Source organism: Leiobunum rupestre, chromosome 10 (genome assembly GCF_980474605.1).
Source record: "Leiobunum rupestre chromosome 10, qqLeiRupe1.1.hap1, whole genome shotgun sequence".
NCBI lineage: Eukaryota > Metazoa > Arthropoda > Arachnida > Opiliones > Sclerosomatidae > Leiobunum > Leiobunum rupestre.
Genome location: NC_143393.1, coordinates 8,501,438 through 8,515,875, shown reverse-complemented (window position 1 = coordinate 8,515,875; position 14,438 = coordinate 8,501,438). Strand labels below are relative to the sequence as shown.

The following is a 14,438-nucleotide window of genomic DNA, read 5'->3' as shown; positions in this document are numbered from 1 at the left end:
GGATCCGCTACTATAGCGGGAGATAGGTGACGTCATTCTCTCTGGTGACTTTAAATTCTTGGCAGAACCACTCTTTGAGCTCTGATTGGCTGAGATCTGGCTATCGTCTGCCACGGCGTTTGGCCCATTTTCCAGTTACACGGCAGCATTCTAGTTACCTATGAGATTTCTATGGCTTTGGCCGACACCATAAGTTGTTATCAAAAAAAAAGTAGGAAATGGCTGATTGGCGGCTTTTGGCGCATATCATCATCGTTACATTACCTTTCCCAATAAGGATTTAAAATAATTATAGTGAAAGTTCTTAAAATGAATATTTTCTTGTGGTTCAATCATTTTTATTAAAATCAAAATTATATCAACGCGATTTTTGTTTGTTTTCAAAGAAATGGCTTTATGGTATTGTAACAACATGTTGTTTTGCTTTAAGCCTTAAAATCTCACTTGTACCTTTCTAATTTTCATATTAGCTTAGTTAAAAACCACTTTCAAGAACCACAGGCTGGGTGGTCTTTCATATTACCGGATGGAAGTGCTCTACCTATGATAATTGATTCTGGTGCATCTTTCGCATGTCTCAGTCAGGGAGCTTGGGAAAAGACTAGAAAATTACTTAAAGAAGTTGACATCAATGTCAGAAACACAGCCCAAGTTCATAATCGCATATTGGGCTATGTTGAAGATGTCACGTTGAAGCACCCTCCTGATAATATTCATTTTGATAAATTACTTGTTTGTGATGGACCAGAGATTGCATTATATCTAAATTTCATCACTTTGAATCAACTTGGAGCAACAATTGACTTTGCTACTGGTGTCTTAGATATTAATTTGCGGAGGAAAACTTCAGCAGTAGCTACTATTCCAAATGAACCGCAAATGCCGATGCCAATGGCAGATGCATTCAATGTACAAAGTCAAAATGAGTTGATTATTGAAGAGAATTTGCCAACGATAAAGAGGAAAGTGAAAAGCAGAAGCATAACACCACCATCCAAAGGTCGAGATAGAAAAAGATCTAGAAATTCAGTAGATAGAGGTCGCGATATCAAAAAGAATCAACAATGTTTCAAGTGCAAAAGAATTGGCCACATTGCCAATAATTGTCCAGATCAGAATGTTAAGTTGAAAGTAGAAACACGTTTTACAGGTGGAAAAAATGAAACAGAAAAGTTTGATAGGAAACCAGGTTCTCAGTTCATGACTGCCAATAAAAACATCAATCAGGATAAGATTCAGAATTCTATGAGAAACCAACAACAGGGAACCAAGCAAAATACTACTTCAAATAGAAATAATTCATCAAGACACGATACTAATAAGACCAAAGACAATGCAAATAATAATCATGGACCTGCCAATCAGCAAAACCGCAAAAGAGAGGTTGGAAAAGCCAACTCTAATAACCCAAGACCAGATATGCTACTTAGAAATCCAAATGTGAATTCCATGCCAATGAACCAGTCTAATTTGCAGAATCAGTATCCTGTCTTTTCATATAATCATCAATCTTTTTCAAACATGATACCGAACTCTTTTGCGTTAAATCCGCAACAAAATTTTATGCCCAATCAAGTGCCTCAAACCAGAATGTCTAATTACAATAATCCTATGTTTGGACAGGGATTTAATAGATTCATGTAGTTACAGGTTTCTCATCAGTGTTGAAAAACATCCCCCATGATGCCATCTGGCTCTTTCCTTGGTTTTTACTTGTAACTCAAAAACTAAGTATTTTAATGTAAATGTTCAACATGAATAAATGTCCTTGTTAGGAATTATTTAATTTCGTTCTGTAGTTTACAATTTCAAACTTATATATCCATTCCAAGTTGTTTTCTGTCATTTGCCTTATTCTTCTTCCTTTTCTTGCTTAAATACTTCTCTAACCTTCCAGATTCCTTAAGAATTTTAAATTTGTCTATCAATGCTCCTTTACTCTTCTCAGATTTTTTCTTGTAGAATGGATTCCTTCCTTCTTTCAACTGTTCAGTCAGCTTGCGCGTCTCTTCCAAATTTTTATCACGTTCTTTCTCTTTTTGTTTATCTGCTTTCTCCTTGCTTTCAATACGATTGAGCAGAAACTTCAACTGTTTCTTGTTACTAGGATCATGTTCTTCGTTCAATTCTTTGATTATTTCGTCTTTTTCTTTAGCTTTAATGTCATCTAAGAATTTATAAGTTTGTTTAAACACCCTTTCGTCATAAACGCCCGAGTTTTCATCGAATCGGGGATCACGGCAATTGGAAATGGGTTTTGAAGGCAAAGACTTGGCAATCAGATTTCTCACTTTTGAAGATTCTTCTCTGGGTCTATTTTTGTTTGCTCGCGAAAAGTGTTTACGTCTGTTGCGTGAATTACCGCCGAAAATCGTTTCCGCGTAAACTTTAGCCCCCAAAGTATCTTTTAATTTGCTTAATTCTTCGAAAGGAACGTCGCAGAGATCCTCGTCTAACCTCACGTCCAAGGGTGCTGCCATTTTTATTTCAATAATAAAAAGGAGGGTAACCATTGGCTCGATATGACGTAAGCGTCATTTTTTTTTTGACATCCACACATCGGTGTCGACCTAAGGCCTTAGACACCAGCACACAATAACTGATTAATCAGGGCGAGATATGTGTAACGGCCCCGCCAACGGGGGGATACGTGGGGACAGGGGTGGGAACACCCGTGGCGGAAGTATTCCGACCACCCGTTGGGGGATTGGTGGTCGTCCTTACACGGCCATCCACAAACTCTGCCTCCCGGACGCCTGGGATTACAGGAGTGAGCCACTACTCCCGGCACGTAAGCGTCATTAAAAACAGCTTATCAAAACCATTGAGTTGGGAATATTAATCTAGAGATCCAATCAAATCTGCTCCCCGCGAAACAAGTTTTTGAAAGTAGAAATTATGTTTAAGTTTTTGAAAATTACAAATGTGCCGTTATCATATGACCCATGGCGCCATCCATTATTTTTGAAAAAAAAATCTTTTTGCAGGAATACACGTCTTTTTTTTTTTCAAAATAAGAAAGATATTTATTTGGTGCCTATGACAGCGGGGTCTTCGCACCACACACTCCAAAATTACATAAAAAGACTTAGCACCAGAACAAAGAAGAGGAAAAATTAAAAAACAAAAACGAAAATAGAAAAAACTGACAACAGACGAAATCTAAACACGTCTTATTTGAATGAACCATTGAGAGATAGACGGCGCCACGGGTAGAATGATAAAGTTTTCTCGCCATTTGGGAGCAGACGGCAGTATTTTTACTGAAATCCGACGTTTTGATTGGACCTCTAGATTAATATTCCCAACTCAATGATCAAAACTGATCGTGTAAAAAATAATTTGCATAAACATTAAAAAAAAAGTAAATTTCATATTCCAACGAAATTAGACAATTTTAATTATATAAAAATGCGAGCCTTTTAACAAGCAATTTATATTATTTTGACTGCAATTTGAAAATTTAAAAAAAGCAGGTATAAATAAAGGTAGGTGTACAGAGATTACGAAAATGCTGGAAACATAATGAAATAAATAGAAAGCAGAGTGAATACCAATTGGTTGTCTTCAAATTAAAAATTTATTCCTGAAAGTCACATAAAAAATGAAAGTTCGATAATATTTAATCATGTACATTATATTAAATCATACCTTCCCACGAAAGCAAATTCTTTTTATTTACATCTTTGTTATAACTCATCTCTCATGAGTAGAGTATATCTATTAGGTGATGGACCTAATTTTCTAAATGTAGACTCTGGTGGATTTGTTTGAACGACATTCTAAAAAGAACATATTTAAGGAATAAATATCAAATCTCAAACCTTATATAACTATTGAACAAAATACCGGTTGATTAGTCGGATCAGAATTATCAGTTGGGTCTGGTCCGTAATGAAATTCTCTGTGAAGTTTTCCAGAATATAGATCATGGATGAATGTTTTCAGTTTTCCCGGAATACTAGGCAAATTTTTTTTATACATTTAAAACATACAAACTCAAGTTTTAACTACTATATTTACTTTATGTTTTGAAAGTCCTTGAACATGTACATATGTCTAAAACTGTCAATCGCAATAAGTGGTAAATCATGCTGACTTTTTCCAAGGTGATGTAATGGATGAGAAAATTTAACTCCATCAGCTGTTAAAAAGTTAATTGTATCTGCAAGACAAGGAACAATTAATGTTAAATTTTCACAATGAACTAAAATAGGCTAAATAGTATGTAAATACCTTTTTCTCCTAATAAATCTTCATGGATAACTTTATTATACAGATCCACGCTGGATTTATCATCGGGATTATGAAAGAGAATTAAAAAGGGTAATCCTTCCTCCGTAAGTTCCTTTTGAAAAATATTATAATTGCAAAAAAAAATAAATCAAAATAAAACCTGCCATCAATGTAATATTATATACCTCTGCGTTATCAAACGTGATTTCCCTCACAAGTGGAACACATCTGTGTTGAGCCCATGCTGTTAATTCATCTACGCTAGTCGGGGAACCAGAATATAGTTCGTCCCTCTCACCAACCTAAAAATATATTTGATAATTAGGTGTTTCCATAAAATAAAACCATAAAAAAATGTATGTATAAAATGTTTTTATCTGCGTCACGATCTTAAGCTTTTTAGTACGTTATTGGCACACGCGTTTCACAAGTGGACTTCAAATTACAAAATCTTTATCGACTTGAGCGCACAATCTTCAATAACTATAGCTAGTGACGTAGAAAAAAAAATGTACACATGCCCTCTTGTATTTTATCACAATTAGCCCCACATCAAACAATAAATGGTTATATAATACAGTTAATGCCACTAATTTACTTTTAAATTTGGTGGTTTGAATGCTACACTGTCACCAGGCGCTTCAGTAGGCTCCCTAATAAATATTAATTTTTAAAATTTTTCTTATTAGATATTTAATATATGAAAAAAACATACTTGAAACGAATGTATATTTGGCACTCATCCCTCAAATCAAAAGCTACTTTCCTCAAAGTCAAAAAACTGTCATTTGTAAGTGAGTTAGCGAACTGGCCCACTATTCCCGCTTTCTTTTCCTAACACATCAAATTTCCTGTTAGTTTATTTATCTTGTGTTTATGAAAAAACTAAGTTATGTTACTTGAACTTTCTCCCAATCAGCTGAAGTATGAATATACTTGATAGGATCTTCTAGTAGGCTTCTAATATGATTTGAAAATGCTTCTACCGAGCGTTTTCCTCGATACTCCTTTTTCAAAGCTTTCCCATTCTGGATAACTTTAAGCGTTGGATATTTTGATACGTGAAATCTTCCAGCTATTCCAGCTAAGTAGAAATATTCTTTGTATATTTAACTCATAAGGTTGAAATTATGGTACTTGCGTACTTTCTTTATCACAGTCAACTCTGCCAAACAAAACTTGCCCTGGTGTCTGAAAAGAAATTTAAGTTTTTAACAACTTCCTTAGTTTTTAAATCAATAATTGAAAGGTAATTTACTGGGAATTCTTCTTTAATTTTGTCAGCCGCTTCATCAAATATTGGTGCTAAAAGTTGACTAAATCTACACCAATCAGCGTAGAAATTTAAAAATACCAGTTGATTGTCAGCTAAAAATATATGAAATGTCCAATTAGTTATTAATTTTTCTCCAAGATTTGTTTGCTTGATGTACCAATAACTCCGTCAAAATTTTGGGAATTCAGAGAATCTGCGCCACAATCAATCGGACGCCATAAAGTTGATAACTGTTAAGGTTTTATAACAGTGAAATTAACCATTTATCATATGTAAATGAACAAATATGTATTGCGTAACTTACAAATATTGTAATAACAAGAAAGTAATGCTCAAAATGATAAAACTCCCTACGGAATAGGCACGTAAATGATCTCATTTCGAAATATATATATTCTTTTTGCAGGTGCAATTTGAGAATAATTGTTGATGCCTCTGCAATTAATACAGGTGCATAATCTGGGGGGGGCTCCTAAGATCTGCGCGTGGCGGGAAGCGGCCTGCCTGTGTAACTGTTTAAACTAGTAGCAGGCAAATGGCCAAGGCCCAAAAATAATGCCGAAATCGCTAACATAAAAATATTACGTCCATAAAATTATAAGTTAAAGACATGTACGCCTATTTACTATACTTATGCAAAGATCAATATTTTAATTATCCTACTACAGATATATATTTACCTTATGACTAGAAATAGTAATGGGACCTTTAATAGTTGACGTTTACGCGGCCCTTATTTACTGGTGGATATTAGATAACGTCTCTAGCGTCATGCACCGTTTAAACCGAGCTTTAAATAGTTTATTTTTCTTATATGAATAGCTGATTTATCTCTTATTAGATACGAAATAATTTATTTAATCTAAAGCTTATGTCTATAGTAATTTAAAAAGATATTGTTCGCTATTATAGTAAGAACGTATTTAGGTCCTTAAGAGCCTTGTACCAATTATTATTTCTGTAAAATCTTCCCCCGGTCGAGTATACTGCGACACCTTTGACGTAAGTCCAGTCACCGTCCATGGTAGCACAAACTATGTATCTCCAAAGATAATTTAAACTCGTACCCTAGATTCGAAATCACTCTCTCGCGCGTTGCCGATAGCGTTTACCCACTTCCCGCCGGAACTCGGAAAAAATTCGCTCCATGGTTTGCGCCTTACCGCAACCACGGCCAACTTCGATCACGCGCTATCGCGGCAGCGCGTGATCGAAGTTGGCTGTGCCACAACCGATGGAGACCGATTTTTCTGAGGTCACGTGCCGGAAAAGGGTAAATGCTTCGTAACAAAACCGTCAATGGGAAAGCTCTCAGTATTCGAATCTAGGGTACGAGTTTAAATTATCTTTGGTATCTCACTTTGACCATAGACAATTGTCTATGCTTTGACGGGTATTTTTAGGAAACTACAAAAGACGTTTCAATAAAACATCTTCAAGGAAATTGCCAAGAAGTAATATTTCCGAGAGCCAGGACCTGCATGTTACGGTTTATATAGTACTTGTTGAAATAATCAAAACTTTTCACCTCTACGGTATGCAACAAGTGTTTCCTTTTAACCAGGTAGCTTTTTCTAGACGTATAGGCTTAGCAAAGACACGGCGTTACAGATGAAAAGTTTCCATTATTTCAACAAGCATTATACAGGGTGTTTCAAAAGGTTATGCAAAAATTTTAAGGAGTTGTAGGGGGTGGGGGAGGCGGAATAATGTAGAAGGGAATTTGGTGTATATAGCTAAAAGCCTTCACACCATGCCAAATTTTACGTTTCGAAATATACAAGAAATGTCAATAAGAAAAACAAAATATAAAATAACAAAAAAACTGTACAACTTAAAAGTCAATCGACATAGATTCTCACACCGGGTTAGAGTTATGGACTAATGGCCTTTCGCAGAATGTCACAAGTGGCCTCAATCACACCGTCGGACCTGGCGTGGATCCCGGTTAATACGCCAACCAATGTTTCGGGGAGACATTTCTAATGTAAGGTAAATCTGAGTAGGTTCCGAGCACCTGCATTGGAAGGGCAGTCAAAAAGGATATGGGGGGCATCCTCACGCGTGCCACACCGAATACAGGAGTCGGTGGGGCTCAGCTGAAAACGATGTAGCAAAGCCTTGGTAGGAAGTCTGCCGCAACCGAGCCTCGCTAGCAGGGTGTCATCCCGTCGCGTAAGATTAACACGCATAATAGCAAGAGATTCATGACTGAGCTTCGCATGGTGAAGAGGCTAGGTATCGGCCAGAGATAGCCAGGGCCGACTGTGCCGTGTCCATGCCGAGGTAATAGCCCGTCCACATGCACTCTTAGAGTATAAGGGGAGGAGGAAGTCATTCCGCCAAGGGCGCGGGGTTTTAGTAATCCCTGCAAGACTGTCCGCTAATTCGTTTCCCGGTATTCCCACATGTACTCGTCACGGAGGGCATGAATTAGTTGAACCACTGGATCAGGAGAGCGCGAAAAAAGTTGAGTAAGGGCGCTTTTTGAATCCGAGCCGATTACTAGCGGGCCGTGGAGATGTGACGACGCGTAGGAAAGAGCTATTTGGATAGCGAAGAACTCAATCCTATTGATGGGGTGCACGGAGTCCAAGAACGATTTCGCACCGACTTTCAGAGCAGGAATCACAAAAGCCGTACCTGCAACTCCCGAGTGAGCCATCAGTGTATATCATCGTCGCGTTCTTGGCTAAAGAATCGAGAAAAGCTGGCGGAGTGCGTCCGAACTATAATCCTCTTTGGGAGCGGTGAGCCACCACGCTGTTGGTGGTTCTCATGGCGGGGTTGACTTGAGGAGAATGTGCTGCCTGGTGGAGTGGAATAGCCAGGTTACATTGTGAACCTGAGCCAATCGCCACGCCCGGAGAAGAAAGGGGAGCCTGCCCAGAAGAAAGTGGTGCTCCAAGATCTCCATGGAAGCTAGTGTCTTCCTCATGAGAGCTGGATAGAAATCCGGAGTATCAACAGCTCCGCACGGAGCCAAAGTAAGTAAGTCCTATAGGTCTCTCCTAGAACTTAGCGGTTGAATAGCTGCCTCGGGTTCCATCAACCTGATAGGCGTAGATGGCGGAACTCCCAAAATAATTCGAAGAGCCGCATTTTGGACCTTATCCAACTTGGCGAGAAGGGTTGCCGACGCTGACGCATAGAGAGGGCTGGAAAAGTCCAATCGAGAGCGGGTTAGGTGGGTGTATAGAAGCCGTAGAACGCCACGGCCCGCCCCCCAAGTAGTCGCAGTAGCGCTGCCAGCAGTAGGCACAAGTAGGCACGTGCCTACGTTGAAAATATTTGTGCCTACTTCGGGGGCCTCCAAATTTGGGAAAAAAGGCCTCCATTTTTTTAAGAAAATATAATTTTATAATATTTGTTTTCGGAAATTCTGATATTTTTCGTCGCTTCTCTTGAAAAGTTTGAATTCCAGAATTTGTGGGCTCAAAATTACAAAACATATCGCAGGTTTTTCGGAAACATATGGCTTTCAGTAGACACCGGTTAAAACTTAAGATTGTAGCAGAGAGATGTTGGGGGGAAAGGCTGCACTTAAGGTGTAGAATTATTTCGCTGTATAGAGGAACTGATTTTTGTCATGGTGGAGTAATAAGTAATAATATCTATTTGTTACGGAAAATTCATGAGACTGTTGTACTATTTTACAAAAAATTTTTAATAAATCTTACAAAATCTCAAAAATATATACAATTACAACGTGATGGGTACAGCATCAACGTTGGGACACAACGTTTCGGATTTTACAAAATCCTTTGTCAAGTTGCTGTACCCATCACGTTGTAATGGTATATATTTTTAAGATTTATTAAAAAATTTTGTAAACTAGTACAATAGTCTCATGAGTTTTCCGTAACAAATAGATATTATCAGAAGAAAATAGGGGGAAGTACGCTTCTAGTCAGCTTTGGAAAGGCGTCACTTTTCACGAATTTTCGCGCCAAAACGGTTTGGCGGGAAATCGCGGATGAATACATCGTTTAAAAAATCAATTTTTCTTAAATAGAACAATTGTAACATAATGTCCTTCTCATTCTCTGCTAATTGAGCTAAGGCGTATTTGCTTTCGTCGTTTATAGCCGAGTTGAATCAAAACAAAAGTGGAACTACTTTTTCAGTTTGGTTTATTATGCGTAAAAAGGCATTTTCGTGGGTCACACGACGACTTCTATGGCTCAAAGCTACAGATACGTACTTCCCCTATTTTCTTCTGATATTATTACTTATTATTTCGCTGTTGTTGAAAGAAATTAGAAAATCTGCCAAAAGAATCTTTTGGCAGAGGCTGGTGGGAATTCAGTATAATAGACCCATGATGAAAGTTGGGGGGCCAAAAACTAACATTTTTACCTGGCAACTCAGCATTTGGACGGAACATCCGTTTCCTTACTTCCGCCTGTATATTTCAATGGCGGTCACGTGGTTCAAAACGTCACAAACAGGATGTTCCGTCCAGAGGTCTCACTTAAGCCTCATCTGCGGCCCCAATTTTGTTATGGGTCTATTCATTCCTCTTTCTCACTGACTTATCTAGCGCTATATAGCAAAATATCTTTTTTTCTGGGAATTGTTAGTAACCACCGAAATTTTCCACCACGCTGGCGACGTTTTCCACCTGTTAAGAGGGAAAATGTGGGATATTGGGAGGGGGGAAAGATAAAACTGCAATGGTCATGGAGAGCAAAGGTGAATTTCTCAGAATTCCGACGAACAGCCAATAACTGTTCGGGGGTAGAGGGAGAACAGTAGCGGCGCTAAGGGTGGGCTGAAGTGGGCTTTATCCCCCCTGCATTTCTGAAAGGGGCCACATATTTTTATTAAAAGGGCCACATATTTGAATTTATGAATTTTCTTTATCTCTAGAAATTGGTTTTATTGCCAAGAAAGGTTTTTCTGGAAAAAAAACTTTCAAAATCAATTTGTCTACTCAATAAGATAGTAGACCATAAACAGATAGATTCGGGAGGAAGGGAGCAGAAATTGAAAGAAAGTTGAATGGACAATAGAAAGAAAAGAAAGGGAATTTAGGGAAATACCCCGGGCATGCAAGTGTCCCCTCCAAGTCGGATACAAGGTCATATTGGGTCCAGTAAACGCGACGAGAGCCGCAACAATAAAACGACCATGCTCTTCTCGCTTCCTGGAAAATTTATTAGGGGCCACTAATGTTGTAAGGGCCACAAAATTCTTAGGGGCCACAAAATAATTAGCCCACCTGTGAAAAAACCTTAGCGCCGCTACTGGGAGAACGGGTTGTACATACTGGTTTTGGATTGCCACATGGAACGAAAGTGGCTTCCTTGACTCGTCGGACCTCTATCGTAGAATTCTCAAGTCTTCATTTCAATTTTTTCACGAGAAAGGAACAGTTCTCTATTTCAAGTCTCTCAGTCAGTAGTTAGTGTAATTTTTCAAAAAGCCTTTTTAAAGGCCACTACTTTTTCAAACAGCTATCAGTAGATACTTATTTAACAGTCTTTATCAAGGCTATCAGTAGATACTTATTTAACAGCCTTTTTCAAGGCTATCAGTAGATACTTATTTAACAGTCTTTTTCAAGGCTATCAGTAGATTCTTATTTAACAGTCTTTTTCAAGGCTATCAGTAGATACTTATTTAACAGTCTTTTTCAAGGCTATCAGTAGATACTTATTTAACAGTCTTTTTCAAGGCTATCAGTAGATACTTATTTAACAGCCTTTTTCAAGGCTATCAGTAGATACTTATTTAACAGTCTTTTTCAAGGCTATCTGTAGATACTTATTTAACAGCCTTTTAAAGGTTATTAGTATTTACGCTTTTCAAACAGCCTTTTTCAAGGCTATTAGTAGATACTATTTTAAACAGCCTTTTTAAAGATTATTAGTATTTAATCTTTTCTAAAAATATTTTCAAGGCTATTTTTTTCAACAGCCTTTTTCAAACTCAAAGCTATTGCCTAATTTTAAAAATTAATTTGCGTTTTTATCGAACACGGGTATTTGAAGTGATTCAAATGAACACCAGAAAGTTTATATCGGGGGCTCAAAAACGCCAAAATCGGAAGAGAGAACGTAATCAGAAAGACGTGATGGAAGAACGTCGATTCCGATATCATGAAAGTTCAAAATAGCGTTACCAAACGACAGTATGACTATGGAAATCGATCCAACTGCTGGCGAGATTTCGGAAATACCAATTAATCAAATCAAATCAAATTTTATTGCTGTTAGTATAATCATAATTTTTGTATAGATATTTGGGCTAAGTCAACAATGTGACTACAACATTTTATAACAGTTCATTAAAAAACACAAATTACAAAAATAGAAAAATGCAAAAATTCAAAAAAACCAATCAATATCTTAAATTATACATTTAAAAATACACACTTAAAAATAAACATTCATAAATATAGATTTAAAAACATACATTCATAAATATAGATTTTAAAACATACATTAATATCGAGCCTAATGTTACAGATTTAGTTGAAAACCCCAAAAGCAACTTTGACATTGAAAAGGCAGAAATCACCAACGCCTCGTTTAATTTATCTACATGTATTAGACCGTTCAACATTTTAGATATTAGTTTGGATAAAGATTGTTTGCCCGTTCACTACGCTCACTTCCTTTCCCAAAACTTTGATTGGTGGTAAAAATCGAGGCTTTAATTCCTTGTGGTACGCCAAGTAACCAATGCTTGAGTACTCTGTAGCGAAAGATAAAGTTTATTGTTTTTGTTGCCGGCATTTTATCAGCGGCAGTAATACAGCTTTTATTGATGGATATATGGATTGGAAAAATATGGACAAAAAAATCGAAGAACATTTTACTTCGCCTAAATCGTTGCACCAACAATCCTACAAAAAGCACCTAGACTATTTGGAATCGAAATCCCGCGGCACAATAGCGTCTCAGGTTAATGACCACCATAAACTGCACGTTATTCGAAATAGAGAGGTGTTAGCTACTCACGTGGAAATTGTTTTATTACGCGCCCAACAAGATCTCGCGCTTCGAGGACCTAGGTCAGACGACAAAAATGAAAATAGAGGGAATTTCGTTGAAATTTTAGAACTATTGAAAAGGAAATGTCCTGATTTAACGACGAAGTGCGAGAGTATGCCAATAATGCCAAATATATGCATAGTACCATTCAAAACGAATAAATTAATATTAGTGCTAGTTAGCCTAGTTTAGCTAGGAAAACCATTGTCCAAGACAGTGGCGTAACTAAGGACCCGCAGACCCCGCGACCGCGGGGGGGGGGGGGGCATGACATTTTCACAAAATAGAGGGCCCTTTCGTTTTAAGTATTGATTTTTTAATTTATTTAAATTTTTAAATAATTAAAAAAATATGCTTTAACTCTTTGTAAAAATGTAGAAATCTGGCACATATCCCCAATATTTTCAGAGAACTTGTAAAAAAGAGGTAAATAAAAAAATGTTTTTTTTAAAGGGCCCTTTTGATATCCTGCGGGGGAGCCCAAATTTTGTCGTTACGCCACTGGTCCAAGAAGTTAATGATTCCGGTGGCTTTTACTCTGTTATTGCGGATGAAACTCGTGATAATGCAGGTGTAGAGCAATTAAGTGTTTGCATTCGGTATTCTAAAAATGAAATAGGCGTCGCAGAGAGATTTTTAGGGTACACCGATTTGCATAAGTTTGATTTTGAAAACATCAGCTTAGCTATTACATGGACGAATGATGTCCATGGCTATTATAAACCTTCTAACGCAAAGTGGTTTATTAATTGGAAATTGCGTTGCACAAGCATACGATGGGGCTAGTGTAATGAGCGGACACGTATCAGGTGTTAGAATTAGAATGGAAGGGGCAGTAGGTGGTATCTGTCCGTACGTCCACTGCTACGCTCATCGGTTAAATCTCGTTTTGGTTAATTGCTGCTCTGATATATTGGCAGTGAGGGAATTGCTTGGTTTAGTTCAAGCAATCTACAATTTCCAAAGCAATTCGGTTATTAGAAGCCAATGTTTTGAGGAATCACGGAAAGAGTTGGGCTATGACGTCGTCCTTAAAATGCCTCAAAGTTGCGATACAAGATGGTGGAGTAAAAAGAAAGGAATTCATGATTTTAGAAATAGGTTCAATTCTGTTATTTTAGCATTAGAAAATTTGGTTGAGAAAGGTAAACCTGAGGAAGCAGCTGAATGTCGAGGATATATTTCTCAATTACAGAATTTTAACAACTTCATTTTGATTGTTGCGTTAGATGAAGTTTTAGGTGCTACAAATTCGCTGTCGGAATACTTACAAAGTTCGAAAGTTGTTTATACTCAAGCCGTTGCCATTTGCTCAGCTACTGTAGCTACCTTAGAGGAAATTAGGAGCTCTGAACGCTGCGACTCAATTTGGGAAGAAGCTTCGAAGTTGGCGGAGTCCGTTTTTAACACGGTACCGGATCGCAACAGTGAACTCTTAGCTTTAAGAAAACGAAAAATAATCCCCAACAAAAGGGGATCACATGCACGAAGAGAATCGGAAGCAAATACCATAAACAATCAGTTGAGATCCATCTATTACCAATTAATCGATAAATTTCTATCGGAAATGAAAACTCGACTACTGGAAAACAGTGGGTTATTAAAGAATGTAATGGCTTCTGATCCCGAGTCAGAAAACTTTCTTAACGAAAATGACGTCTTAGCCCATTGACAAACATACAGCCGGTTTATCTTTGACCTAGATTCCTTAAAGGGTCAAATTAAAATAGCTAGAAATTTGATTAAATCTAAAAATTTAAACAGCGTAACAGAGTATACTTTAATTATTTGATGACGATGGACAATGGATTTCCGGACCTAGCCAAGTACTATAAAGTGGTTTTGCGCATTCCCGTGGCCAATACCATTTCGGAAAGGAGTTTCAGTTCCCTTAAAAGAATTGAAACTCGTCTACGCTCAACAAT

The 14,438-nt window shown here is 37.5% G+C and overlaps 4 protein-coding genes across 5 annotated transcripts; 2 read left to right on the top strand and 2 right to left on the bottom strand.

Annotated features, from left to right (window-relative positions):
• Nucleotides 1–251: 251 nt before the first annotated feature.
• LOC149923564 (uncharacterized) lies at nucleotides 252–1,790 on the top strand. The gene is made up of 2 exons (XM_090161021.1): nucleotides 252–399; nucleotides 471–1,790. The coding sequence occupies exons 1-2, from the start codon at nucleotides 389–391 to the stop codon at nucleotides 1,642–1,644; spliced, it is 1,185 nt and encodes a 394-aa protein (XP_090017147.1). The 5' UTR covers nucleotides 252–388; the 3' UTR covers nucleotides 1,645–1,790.
• Nucleotides 1,642–2,543, bottom strand: LOC149923563 (ribosomal RNA processing protein 36 homolog). The gene has a single exon (XM_090161022.1). It carries the CDS (start codon nucleotides 2,511–2,513, stop codon nucleotides 1,815–1,817), a length of 699 nt encoding a protein of 232 aa, XP_090017148.1. The 5' UTR covers nucleotides 2,514–2,543; the 3' UTR covers nucleotides 1,642–1,814.
• An 888-nt stretch (nucleotides 2,544–3,431) lies between these two features.
• On the bottom strand, nucleotides 3,432–6,313 carry ERp44 (Endoplasmic reticulum protein 44). 2 transcript variants are annotated; one of them, XM_090159855.1, is made up of 14 exons: nucleotides 6,193–6,313; nucleotides 5,817–6,079; nucleotides 5,670–5,742; nucleotides 5,495–5,604; nucleotides 5,382–5,427; nucleotides 5,136–5,320; nucleotides 4,952–5,070; nucleotides 4,835–4,889; nucleotides 4,422–4,538; nucleotides 4,237–4,348; nucleotides 4,024–4,165; nucleotides 3,850–3,961; nucleotides 3,652–3,782; nucleotides 3,432–3,586 (listed from the first exon to the last, which is right to left on the bottom strand). In XM_090159855.1, the coding sequence occupies exons 2-13, from the start codon at nucleotides 5,889–5,891 to the stop codon at nucleotides 3,690–3,692; spliced, it is 1,239 nt and encodes a 412-aa protein (XP_090015981.1). In that variant the 5' UTR covers nucleotides 5,892–6,079; nucleotides 6,193–6,313; the 3' UTR covers nucleotides 3,432–3,586; nucleotides 3,652–3,689. The 2 variants fall into 2 exon arrangements, with proteins under 2 accessions (XP_090015981.1, XP_090015980.1); XM_090159854.1 differs by lacking the exon at nucleotides 6,193–6,313 and having other exon boundaries at nucleotides 5,817–6,186.
• A 6,903-nt stretch (nucleotides 6,314–13,216) lies between these two features.
• Nucleotides 13,217–14,185, top strand: LOC149923561 (zinc finger protein 862-like). The gene has a single exon (XM_090161632.1). It carries the CDS (start codon nucleotides 13,217–13,219, stop codon nucleotides 14,183–14,185), a length of 969 nt encoding a protein of 322 aa, XP_090017758.1.
• The last annotated feature ends 253 nt before the right edge of the window (nucleotides 14,186–14,438 follow it).

Excerpts from the sequence above, each read along its gene's own strand:
- LOC149923563 (XM_090161022.1), bottom strand. The coding sequence starts at position 2,513 with ATGGTTACCCTCCTTTTTATTATTGAAATAAAAATGGCAGCACCCTTG.
- ERp44 (XM_090159855.1), bottom strand. The coding sequence starts at position 5,891 with ATGAGATCATTTACGTGCCTATTCCGTAGGGAGTTTTATCATTTTGAG. Across the intron at positions 5,071-5,135 it reads CTGATTGGGAGAAAGTTCAA|GAAAAGAAAGCGGGAATAGT; the intron begins GTAACATAACTT and ends TTGATGTGTTAG. Across the intron at positions 4,539-4,834 it reads TCAAACCACCAAATTTAAAA|GTTGGTGAGAGGGACGAACT; the intron begins GTAAATTAGTGG and ends ATATATTTTTAG.
- LOC149923561 (XM_090161632.1), top strand. The coding sequence starts at position 13,217 with ATGTCCATGGCTATTATAAACCTTCTAACGCAAAGTGGTTTATTAATT.